Source organism: Maylandia zebra, linkage group LG19 (assembly GCF_041146795.1).
Source record: "Maylandia zebra isolate NMK-2024a linkage group LG19, Mzebra_GT3a, whole genome shotgun sequence".
Taxonomy (NCBI): Eukaryota; Metazoa; Chordata; class Actinopteri; order Cichliformes; family Cichlidae; genus Maylandia; species Maylandia zebra.
Window position 1 is genome coordinate 17,503,198 of NC_135185.1, and position 13,161 is coordinate 17,516,358.

Here is a 13,161-nt window from a genome sequence, read left to right on the forward strand (position 1 = left end):
ACACAGGACAAAAACTAACAAAAAAACAGGGCTCATCAGGAGGAGAGGAGTGCCTTACAGTGGACACTATAAATCAGGGGTCCCCAATCCCAGTCCACGAGGGCCGGTGTCCCTGCAGGTTTTAAATGTGTCCTTGATCCATCACAGCTGATTTAAATGGATAAATTACCTTCTCAACATGTCTTGTAATTCTCCAGAGGCCTGGTAATGAACTAATCATATGATTCAGGTGTGTTGACCCAGGGTGAAATGTAAAACCTGCAGGGACACCGGCCCTCGTGGACTGGGATTGGGGACACCTGCTATAAATACACAGGCAAGAACATGAGGGTACGAGGAACAGGTGGGAACACAGCCGGAAGAAATTAGACCTAAGGAGACACGAGGAAACGCAAAGTCAACACACTGACATAAGACACGGACCTTCACAATAAAACAAGAAATACACCTGGCTCAAGGGCACAGACTTGAAACTACACAGAGGGGACAGAAAACAGGGACCTGAGAACTAGAAATACAAAACAAACCATCAACCTATCAGTCAAAACCTAGAAGAAAACAAAGCTCAATGATAACACAAAAAACCAAAATGCTGGATCACCGACCCAGGATCATAACAACTATTAGCTTAAAAGGTAATGCAGCCTAGAGACTGCTTTGAGCTCTTGGGGGCTTTTTTGTTGTTATTTCATTCACTAATAATAGGAAATCACATAATCACAGCCAGGTTAACCTCTGGCACGATGCCCCTCCTTCACTATTTGTGGTAAACTATATAACACTGTTCTTAACAAAGCTACTCTTTGCCTCACAGAAATAATTTATTTAAATTCTCAAAAACAGTAACAAAATAGTAATTCTAGTTATACTAGATACTTTGGAATACCTGTCACACCTTCCACTGTTGCAGTTTGCAAACCTGGTAGTTGTTAAAAAGGCCTAATGGGCAGATATATGGTAGCGAGTCATCACTCCTGTATATACCTCCTCTGCTCCCAACCTATCGACAGCTACTGTATTACTGCTGCTGCTAAGAGTTGGCTGGCCACTTGCAAACCCCACAGAGGTATTTTTAAGAGAGTCTGCGGCCGGCTCAGTAATTGTGACAGTGTCTGGCTGCTCCCAGTCGGGTCCGGCACAGTTACAGCTCCAGGCAAACCCAACCTCCATGGGCAAACCTCTTGTCTCTGTTTATGGATTTTTAGTGTATTTCTCATTTTATGTTCATTGCTTCTGTCTCATCTATCTCTCGGCCCAGTTTACTGAGGAAAATGCAAAGCAAGCAGCAGCGCAGCATGCAGAATAGAGTGATGTCATTTATTGTGGTTTGGGGGGGACACACTGACTCCAATTTTTGGCCTGCCCCGTCTGAAGGCGCACTGTGTCTTGGAGTCGCTGGCTTTGGTGATTTAAAACCTGAAGTTTGCTTTTCACAATGATTTGTCTGGTCCTGGTCCTATACTGTAGCCTGCAGGCTTCAAATCCTGAGGAGCAGGAAACCAGCCAGACCAGACAAAACACTGAACACGTCTCTCACTGACAGGCAAAGAATGAGGTGTTGAAAGTGACCTGTGATGATGATTAAGTCAGCCACAGTGGCCGCACCATATAAGGCTGCATCGGTTAGTTCCTCTAAGAGCACTGATGTTGGCGTTAATCCTTCAATTAGACCCGGCTGATCCCAATCTGCATTCATCAGTGGAGATTGTCAGCAGCTATTGTAACAGTCACATCGCACTGATGCATTTATGTGTTAATGCTCCCATTATTTATATTTCTTTAATTCTTAAAAGGGTTAAAAATGTTGGCTTGAGGTTATGCATTTGTGCAGAGGTTAACTTAGGGGCCCTCTTAAACTTAAAGCCAGTATTCACAAAAACGCAAACAACATCCAGCTTTAAAAGACAGCTCTGATTAGCTGTACCCCAAGTTGGTGCTTTAGTAGTATACCCCTTGGGTTACTCGTACTCCTGCTTGGGAATCACTGGTTCAATGCAGTGCTTCTTGTTTTAGTCTGTAATACCAAAGTAGTGCCATATGACACAAGAAATTCAGCCCATGTGTTCGCATTTTGTTGTGGAGGATGAAAACCTAGCACACAGTTAGTTGTAATGGGAAATTTTGCCTAATCTTCCTTTATAAAAGAGGCCCCATAATAGCAGCATGTTTGTGAGTGGCATACTGCGTAACGCTGCACATATACATTTTTAAGGTGTAACCTGTGGTTATATTGCGGGTTATACTGCAGTGCTTACACTTTAGTGTGGGTGGTTATGTGCACAGGATAGAGGGTATGTTTTCAAGAAGAGGAGGTATAATTTAAAGTTAGGCCTGTTTAATGTTTCAAAGTTAATTGTGTTTGTCAGTACATAGACTGTGACAGACATAAAGGTAGAGAGAAAGAGGGAAAATGAACATCTAGATGTTTCTTCTATCATCAGATTTGTGTTGTTGGGTTTCCATAGGGTTTGCTGACATCATCAGTCACATGGTTTGAGTCCGTTTTTATTCAGAGCCTGCCCTGAAACTGTGGTGCCAGTGTGGGCTTGGCGCTCTGAAATAGACTGCGCAATTCTGCTGACCAACAACTGGTGGGCAGCTTTTGGGGATGCAGCTGGAAGAATTACATCAGACCACGAGCTCCAAAAAGGAGATACAGGGAGCGGCTCTGGTGAAGAGTGGTCAGATGTGGTGTTTGGTGTTAAAGCATACAATAAATACAGGGATGGGATGATGTGGGGTGATCGAGGTTGAAACAGCAAAGTCACGCCTTTCCAAAAACACACAACAGATCTGTTTCTTTTCAGAAGCGTCTCAAGTTGTGTTCGAGTGTCTGGCTGCTTTGGCTTTTCAGTTTGAGGTTGACACTCAGTCTGACCTTTGTCCTTGATTTAATTCTCACTGACCTTTAACTCTTTAGCAGTTCTGTGTCAGGAGTGGCACTGACTAACACTTGCACACAGTCGCTAATTTCTATTCCCTTTGCTCTTTGCTGTTGAGATATTTAAGTAGGATTTACCCTTAAGTAAGGGGGTTTTAGCAAAAAGAACAATGGCCACTTGTGTTTTTAGAGGGTTTAGTGTGTTGTTTCATTTGGGGATTTATGTAAAATTTTTATTACAGTGGGTTTGGCTTCGTTTCAGTAATTTCATGATCCATTGACTTTGACTATTTTCCCCACCATTAACATGTAATTGCATGTCTCTGTTTTTCTCTTTTGGGACTGTTTCCTCTTTTTGAACAGATTTCCAGTGTGTAAATACCAAGTTATTGAGCCAGTCATTCACAATGTTTTTGCTGTCCGGATCTACATTTTCAGTTTACCATAGCACTTTACGTTAGGTCGTGGCACATGAGAATTGGACTCACCTCTGACCTCTTGCTCATCATCCTTCAACCTGGTTATTTTGGAGAGCTCTTCCTGTTAAAAGGAGTTTTTCCTTCCCACTGTCCCCAAGTGCTGCTCATAGGAAATCACCTGATTAGTGTTCTTCTCTCTGTTTAATATTGTACTGCCTATGCACAATGTAACTGTTGTGGTGAATTGGTCCCATGTCATTGCATTATTACACATCTGCAAAGTAGAGGTTCTTTTTTTACTTTTATAGAGAAACACGGTCATAATGGATAAAAAATGAATTTGCTGCTGATCAAAGTATCACAGAGTCAAATGTTTATCTATCTTTTGGTGTTAAGATGATGCAAGCATGCAGTAAAATCTTTTGTAAGTTGTAACAATTTGTTCTCTTTCTGCACACAAATCTTTTCCTCGTGTGGAGCCAATTCCCTGATCAGTCTGACACTTTAAGGATAAGAAGCACATTTCCTGTTTAAAATGTTTTTGTGGGTGATTGGCAGTATTAGTTCAGAGGACCTTAAACGATTAACCAAATCATGTCTCATCATACCATTATCCCCAGTATCACCAGAGTCACTGGTATCTCGCGTTTTAGTGAATTAATCAGAGTTAATAGAGCATTAACACATTCATGAAACCAAGCTGAACTGACACTGTCCCATGAGATGAGCAGTGTCCAAATCTGTGATCACTGACTGACTAATCCTTTACGTGTTAGGTAGCCAGATGGCAGTTAATCCTCTGCTAGACTGACACGAGGCTGCTTAGACTGACCTCTTTAGGCATAGAGCCTTTCAAAAGAGGCAGACTTATCTCCAGAGAGTAAAGGTTGTGGTGGTGAATTCACTTTTATCTTTTGTTATTGAGCCTCATTAATCAAAAAAATCTCTCTAGGAGCCTTGGTTCTCAGTGATAAACAAGCATACTGCTGTCAGTGTAAATCACTCGAACGAGGCTTCTTGCTCTAAATAAAAACACCTTTTTTGATCAGTAGTGTTTCTCAGGCTTATGATTTTTTAAACATTAATATAAATTCTTCTTGTAACTATTTTTTTCCCAAACCTGGCTATCTAAGTACTTATTTAAGAATCCGTGTCTGGGCTTGGTGTCATACTTTTCTTTTTATACGTATATATAGAGTAACCAGACCCGGACAGCCAGCAGCCTGTTGGCTTGCTGAGTCCTTACCAAACACGTGTGGAGAGACAGCCACCGTTGAGGTTTAATGCTATTTTGTGTTTTGCTTTCTGCATTTTTCTTCTTCGAGTATCCACTTGTCTGGAATCACTTAGGTTTGACCTCAGAAAGCATCAGCAACATAAGCCGCAAGATTATTTTCAGCAGGATTGTCTCATCAGTTGGCAGCAGCTGGATAGTTTCTGTCTGCACGTGCTTGTGTATGAGCGTCTGTCTGTGTGGAGTACTGTACTTGCAAATGTGTGCATTAATCCCCACTTTCTGTGTATATGGTGTGTATTTCAGCTGATAGCAAGTTTGAAAAGAGAGATCCTGTCTCTTAAGGAGGAGCTGGCCATGGTGACTGGAGAGCAGAGAGACGACCGACTAACTCCAGAGGAGATCCAGAAGTACGTCACCTCTACTTTTTAAAGTCCTCGTACTTTTAATCGTTGCATCGTCAGATGTTGTTCTCGAGTTAACTAAGAATGTAGAGCAGCTCAAACGTGTATCCAAGCTCCACAGACTGTATGTAAAAGATGGAAGTAGCCGGTGTGACGTCACATAATGATATGTGGGTTCTGCATTAGTGTTATCACCATCATCATGTTGTTTTCTGTGCCAGAAGATGATCAGATGAAGATCACACAGACACAGATATTGCTAATTAGTGCTTAGTTAAAATCTTCGTGCCATTTAGTTTCACTGAGTCAGATATGACCATATTTGGATTAGAGGGTGGAAGGTTAAGCGCAAACACTAAGCGGTTTTGTTTGCAAGCTGCATCAACAAACTGTATAGCTGCATTCTTACCAACCTTGAGACCTCAGAATTAGGGAGACATTCAAAAGGGCTGTTGGGGGGGTGGTATACATATACATATATATACAAAACACTTGAATTTTACAATGTTTATTTATCGGATAAAATAAGTTAAATGACACCATTATCATTGTCCGGCCGGAAACAGCGGGGGTGTCCAAATTCAGAGGCTGCGTCCACCTGACCGGACCCGGCCTTCGCGCTCTAAGTGGGCCAGGTCCTCCGAAAGCTGGGTAGACTGGAAATGAGTGACGGTGAAATTGGATGGTCTAGCCTTCAGAATTACATCACGAGATCTTTCGGTGAAGTGAAACTCTGCCGTCTGCTCCTTACTATCTAAAATATAACCAGACGCTGCCGTAGATTTTCAACCATCTCACACTTCTGTTTAATCAGTTTTCTGTTTGACGTTTATTCAGCTGTGTGAAAACCCCGGAGGAACCCACCTGAGGGATTAATAAAGTTTTATTTTATCTAATCTAATCTAATAACTTTAATCTCAGCCAAATCGATTTACTCATGAACAAATAAAACACTGAAAAAGGCCAAACAATAACATGTTTAAGTTATTTAAGTGACTTATATATCATGTTTAACCTGAGTAGCGAAAGACCGAATTTGAAAACAATGTGCTGGGAGTTTGCTGTTCTCGTCGGCTCAGATATTTGAAGTTTGCACAGCTACATTCTCGCCTGAAAATACGCTAAAAGTAAAAGAGTAAAGAGTAATATTGAGCTAAGTAGCTGCAGTAGTAGTAGCCATTGTTGGAAACTGGAATTGGCTGGGCCAATCTGGGATATAGTTTTTCAATTTTGTTGTCCGAGTGGAAAATCGGGAGAAAATCGGGAGAAATTTGGGAGAATCGTGGTGCTGGGAGATTTTCGGGAGGGGCACTGAAATTCGGGATTCTCACGGAAAAATCAGGTGGGTTGGCATGTATGTATAGGTGCTACACAGAAGTACAGGTACCTGCTAATTAATGCTAAGTAACAAACAATTTCATTGTTTCATCAGCCCCTAATATTATAATCAAATTATTATTATAATTATTAATTTGATCATTGGAGTGGAGACCAAACTATTTTCTGTAGTTAACTGTGAACATGTCTATTTCTGATGTAAAGCTGAATATTTAACATTGAGGTCTGTTGGGATAGTCGTTTTGCATTTCACTGAAGCGTTTCCTTCATTTTCAGGCCTAGAGAGTGCTGTGTTGATCCTCAGACACACAGAAAAGTGCAGAGTATACTTTATGAACTGTAATTTGTATTTGCAAAGCTCAAACCCACAGATTCTTAAGGAAAAATGTCTGGTGATTTATAAGTATTTGGGGACTGCCTAATGTGCGTATATAACTTATGGTGCTGGCTTCACATTGGTGCTGAATTGAAGTCTTGCTCAGTGCGGCTTAACCAGATCTCATGGCGTTTCCCAGCGCTGCTTTATTTCTGCTGCTGTACTCAAGTGGCAGACTGACCCAGGCAGTCGGGCAGGGCCAGGGTTCAGACCAGAGGTTTCATGGAGGATTTGGCAGATTGCTCCTCAAATGCTGATGCATTTCCCATGCCTTCGCCCCCACAGTTCACCCGTTTTATTATTTCCTCTCTACCCAGGTGATTATCCTTGATTTGCCTCTGTTTGTGCCAAACTCACACTGGGAATCTTTAATAGTATCTATTATGACCACATTTGCTGGAGTTTTTTTGTTGTCGTTTCCTCTCTATTTGATGTCCCCACTCATTTCCTGCGCTGATCGATTGCACATATCCTGGGTTATTTACTGTCACAGTTCCAAACGCACACACATCCTCGGGACTGCTGGGCTTTTGTGTTTCCAAAAGACACTTCTGTGTCAGTCCACTTCTTTTTTTTTTTTTTTTTTTTTTTTTTAAATGACATCAGAAACAGCAGTATGCGACATTACGTGATGGCAGAGCTTCAGTTCATCCTTTGTCATTTTTTTTTTTTTTTTTAATAAATAGGACAGGGGGAATGAATGAGAGAGAGAGGGGGAGAGAAAGAAAGAAAACCCAAGGGGAGAAGAGACGGTGAGAAGGGGGGGGAAGAGAGACAAAAAAAAAAAAAAAAAACTCCTGGGTCACCTGTATGGAGAAAAAACAAACAAACAAACAAACAAACAAACAGAGGAGACAGCAAACAACAAAGAGCAACATAATAATAGAGAAAACAAAGCACCATCACAATAAACTAGCTAGTCATAGATATCAGTATTTACTAAGTAATAAACGATATTGTGCAGCACGCAAGATAGACAGCGCACAGTGTGCTTTGAGGCAGCAGCCAAGAAAGCTTTAGTCCGCGTCTGTGAATACCCATGTGTGCATACCTGTGTGGATCAGCATGCTTGCATTCCAAAGGTTTCTCCATGTAATGATCTGCTAGGGAGTGTGGGGGGGCCACAGCCCCATCCTCCAGGGTGTGAAGCGGGTATGGAGGAGATCAAAACTCCAGACAGTCCAGTGTCAGTCCACTTCTATACAAGCTAAAGTCAAAGTAAATGTTTTAACAAGCAGTGTTAGTTTGCTACACTTGCTTGATAACGGCTCACATCACACACAGTTGAGCCACTTCTTGGAAAGTTTCCGATTCCAGTGTGTATTTCTTTCCTCTTGCAAAGTATTGAACATTGCATCCAAGGGCATTCTTAAGGTTCATGAAACCACTGATGTCTTGCAGGACCCTGAAACAGGACCGCTGCGTTTGTTTTAAGTCCTTCATCATGTAAACCTTGCATGTTCTTGTGTTGAACAAAAAATAAAAACCACACACTGTCGTGTCTACATTGGATGGGTTTGGGCACTTGCCTCCTGCTCTTTTCCTGTGGCCGCTTCCAGATCTTGAAGAACTAATGTTTGGACTATCGTTTAATGATAGTTTATCAACAGTCCGGCCCAGTGGAGCTGAAACACAAGTTTAAGTAAATAGTTTTCTTTGACCAGACCCACATTTTAAACTACTCAAATGTATATCTTAACTGTTTAAGTGCTGAGTGAGGAAGAATATAAGAGGGAGTGTGGCACTGCTTAGATGGTCTCTGTGTGTTTATGTGCACGTGTTTAGATTGGAGGAGCTCGTTAAGGCTTATCTGGATGATCCCGATCCAGATGTGACACTGTCACTGGGACCAGACATGAGAAAGATCCAGCACTGCTTCTCCCTGCTAAAGGTAATGTATTCACAGTAACCTATGTGTACAGTCTAAGGAGCTTGGAAAGAAAGTGACTGGACTTAAGTTTTGTGAAGACACTCACCTCTCATCCAAGAGTCTTCTTCAGTTTTAAAACCAAATGGTGGAGAGTTTTAAACTGGGGATTGTCCCTTAAGAGTGTTGTTGACCCATTATTGATCATGTGCCTTGTCACATGACCCAAGGTGTGAAACAAGGCATCGGTCATTACCCGTATTATTCGGTAAAATCACTGTGAGACTACCATTACTTGGAGGACTGAGAATCTGCACAGTCCTGCTAAGTCGCCTCAGCTGGTGAACGGGACAGTTAGACACAGTTTTTTTCAATTTTCATTAATTGGGTAGGGCTGTGCGATATGACCGAAATCTCATATCTCGATTTAAGACATCTATTGTCCCGATAACGATATAAATCACAAAAATTTTACATTTTCTGTAAATTCTGTGAATCTCGGGCAGCTCGATTTGTGTGTTTCCACCTGTGCGTCGTGTAGCTGGAGTCGAGTGTTTTAACCGATGCATGAAACTATACATTTTTAGACAAGTTGTAACGGCCGCCGTTTTCTTTGTGAGTATTTATTACACAGCGTGCTGCAGGGAAAAGCCTGTTCTAACGTCTGAGTCTAAGGTTTATTTTGCTTCTCATCCATAAATACTCTGCATACTCTGTCACGCGATTCAGTTTATTTTGAAAAGTCTCAACAGGATCTTGAGCTTTATTGTGAAAGGTTTATGTGGAATATGAACAAGGGGACATGCAATGGTTTTACCGTTGTTGTTGCTAACGACAACACATAAAAACAGGCGCTTGTCTGTCTGTAGTGTGGTTATATTAAATATAAAAGAAAGAGAGAACTTTAAGAAATGAATATAGCCACTACAGTGACCATCAAAACGATGAAAAAATATTGCCGTAAACAGTTTATTTTGCGACACCGCGAAACAAATGATAGCGTGAAATGAAACAATAGACGTTTTTATATCGTCATCCGATATATATCGTTATATCGACCAGCCCTATAATCTGGTGTTAATGTCTTTTTTAAAATTAGGTTCTTTTGATTTGAGCAACAGATTTTCAGTGAATTCATCATAAATTTAATCATTTATTTTTTGTCATGTTTGTTAAAATATGCAATTATTTTACTAATTTGATCACACATTTCAGTTACTGAATTAATGAAACCACCAAAATTTTTATTTCCCACCATTCATCACCTCAGCTTTGACCAGGTGACCCACATCTTCTGAACTGCTCGCCCAGCTGTCACCCCCTGAGTTATGGTTGAAACTTATTTAAATGAATTTCCTGCTTTCAAGCAATTAAAGGCTCTGTGGAAGGTTACTAATCAGAATTTTATCACTGTAATTTCACTGAAATAGCCAACATTAAAATCATTAACTAGGAATGTATTGTATGTATTGTATTGTACGCAGTCACGGGAAATATCTTTTTGGTATTGTGTGTGGCTGCTAAATCTCACTCTGAAAATGTTTTACTTCTTAGTGATGTCAGATTTTACTCAGAGTTGTTGATTTTGATGGCTGAAGGCTGATTTTCCCATAGCCTGGCTAAAGTCTGAAGACAGAGTTTTGCAGTTATTTGCCATTTAATTAGATCCTAGGTGTAATGTTGACACGCCGCCCTTAATGCACGTCTTTAAGTTAAAACTTTCCAAGAATTTCCACCTGATCGTAGCAATCAACCCATCTGAAAACTCATCCATGCCATTTTCTTTCCCACTCACCTAACCCGAGTCACTAGAAGGCAGCGGCACTGCCATTTGAAGATGTGTTGTGTATTTTTCACAGTTTAATGAAATTTTCTAGCTACATGAAAGTGATGGCCCTGTGACAACCTGGGAGACTTTTCAGGAGGTCTTGATTACTTTCAACAGTGAATTAGATAAGCAGTTAAGGAAACAGTTAACTGAGATCAAACATATTTACATGAAATATTAAAGTTGATCTCTTCGGCTTTTTCTTTATTTCCCTTGATAATCCTGTTCCAATAGTAGATGCTCTTTTCCAACATGGTCAAAGTTTCACATAGTAACTGCTCTAAATGCTCAGTTTTACACCGTTATTTTTTTGTTTTGTTTTGTTTTTTTAAATTCTTGGCTACGTATTGTGTCACAGAGTGGAAATATCACAGCAGTACGGTGGCCCTGAGAGGCCAAACGGACTGCAACTTAAGAAAGCACCAGCAATAAGAAAAACGCTGTTTTTCTCTCCAGAAATACTTCCCTTGTGCTTTTGAAAAATCTGTTTTTTCCTATTTCCGTTTTTGTTTGTTCTATTTTTGTTTTTCCTATTTCTGTTATGTTTTGTGTTCTTTTACAGCGTTTTTCTTATTGCTGGTGTTTTCTTAAGTTGCAGTCCGTTTGGCCTCTCAGGGCCACCGTACAGCAGTGACCAACATAACATTAAGAGCAGATTACATCCTGGCTACTTTTGTATATTTACTGTCCTGTAAAAAAGGTCATCTTCATTGTTTTCTATGGAAGTTAATCAATAATAATACTGCAAAATGTATCCAATTTATATTAGCAGTAGATTTGCAATAGAAATTTATGAGGATAAGGATAATAATTATAACTTTAAACAAAACTGTTTAAAACACACAGTTACAGAGTGCTTTATAGTTTGGATTAAAACCATACATTTGAGAAGCGTACATAACAACTATACAGTACATTTAAGCATACAGTCGAGGATGTGTTCCCACATGCATTTACGCTTACCTACAAACATTTGGTGTGAAACAAGGGGTTAATTAAAGAAGAACTAACCTGTAACAATGAGTTTTCGGTAGCCCTTTATATTTACAGTCTTAATCTGCAAAATAATTGTTAACGTAAGCTTTAAAATAAATGTAGTAAATACTGGACATCCTGCATGCTACAGGTATCTCAGATAGAAAGAGAGAGAGGCAATCTTGTTGGTCAGAGATTGTGTCAAATAAACAAGTAGTTTCCATAGAGAAAGCTTCTGGTTTTAACTTGTTCTTAATTCAGATTGTCTGTCATTATTTTAAAATAGTGGGAGTAGCTGAAAAGATTGCATCTATTCATGTTCAAGCTTGTTGAACATGAAGCTTGAAGAGTGCCATGTTAGTTGAAGTGATCTGATAAAGGGCTCTTTACCTGTGGAGGTTTTGATTGTGATTATAGTAATGACACTGTTGCTGTCAACTCTAGAAAAAATAATCTCTTTCGCCGTTGCTGTAGCACCGCCACCTGTTTGATGCTTGTGGTATTTCATAGAGGAGAACCTGCAGCTCCAACTATGACAATGTACTTTTAACTGCTGGTGGTTTTCCCTGTAGATGCTCACTGGGCTGCTTCCTTTAAGCCTTTTTAATCATACATGTGCTAAATATACTTGATAGTCGGCATTCATCTACAATCAGTGTTGACTTCCTGCTGTGTCAGTAAGGTGGCTATCAGCCTGGCACTGGTTATGTTGTACCCTACAGAGTCACATATCTCTGGCTGTGAACTCCGATTGCTTTTCAAACCTTTTAAAAAAGGTGACTTAAATGTTCTAAAAAGTATAAATTCATGTGTTTAAAAATGATTTAAAACTTTTGAAGGAACACCTGTCATGACCTTATGTCCAAAACATTTATATATGGTGTTGAAGCGATATCAACTGAAGTTTAAATAGGGTTGGGTTGTACTTAAGTGCAATACCAATTTGTATTACAAGATGCTACACTGTGTTAATACAACATTTATTCAACCGTTAGAAACATTGATTTTCAGTGAAAACAGGCAAAAAAAGCCTTTTGCTGAAATGCCCGTAGCTAAAAAGAAATACCAAAAACATACACAATAGTGAAGGTGGTTGGTGCTGCCAGGTGGTGAAGATTTTAGATTGATCCTTCAATCCCAGAAAGTATCTTTAAAGGGAGGGGTTCCTGAGACGTTTGTTGAAATAAGTATATCAAAGGGACAGCACAGGTTGAGTTACTTGGAGACAAAGTTAGAGAGGCAAGGCGGAGATGGTTTGGACTTGTGCAGAGAAGTATTGTTGTATTTAATATCTGGCAGCTGGTGCTCAGACTGAACTAAACACTTGGGTGAGTTGTTGTTAGAAAATTTGTGTTTTTACAGTTCTTTTTGCTTTGGCTATCTACTCAGTTTGCCCTTGCATGTTGTGCATAAAATGTTTGTAGAAAAGTTCTCATTTATGGAGAAAGTCTTAGGCAATGACATGCTGCTGCTGCTGCTGAGCAATGGGAAAATGGGCTTTGGTTTGGTTGAAGTTTGAGCAGCCACCAGAAGCTGTTCCAGACCCCACTTGAATGTCTGTTTATCTCTCCTTCAGTTTGTTATGATCCGCAAACTCTATCTCCCGTTCAGTTTACATTCCTCTGAGCATCACCCGAGTCGCACTCCAGTGAACCTGTAAGAGTTCGTCCGGTTTGAATTTCATTTCATTTCATTTGTTCCCAGCGCTGATTGTCACCATTTCAGGCTTTTGTTCAACAGTTTATCTTTTGTGTTTCTGTGCCACAGTGATGACATGAAACTGAAAAGTTATTTTACAAGCCTGGGGAGCATCATCCTAGCGCAAAATGTTCAGGGTCA

The 13,161-nt window shown here is 40.2% G+C and overlaps 1 protein-coding gene across 4 annotated transcripts in view; it reads left to right on the forward strand.

The window, feature by feature from the left end:
* kif6 (kinesin family member 6) overlaps positions 1-13,161 on the forward strand; it is a 74,250-nt gene that overhangs the window by 24,383 nt on the left and 36,706 nt on the right. For all 4 annotated transcript variants that reach the window (XR_013094689.1, XR_001167731.4, XM_004539903.5 and 1 more), the window contains exons 10-11: positions 4,841-4,944; positions 8,438-8,543. Coding sequence is in view for 2 of the 4 variants with exons in the window: in XM_004539903.5 (XP_004539960.3) it covers positions 4,841-4,944; positions 8,438-8,543 (210 nt within the window). In the remaining 2 variants the exon portion in view is untranslated. The remainder of the gene's footprint in view (positions 1-4,840; positions 4,945-8,437; positions 8,544-13,161) is intronic.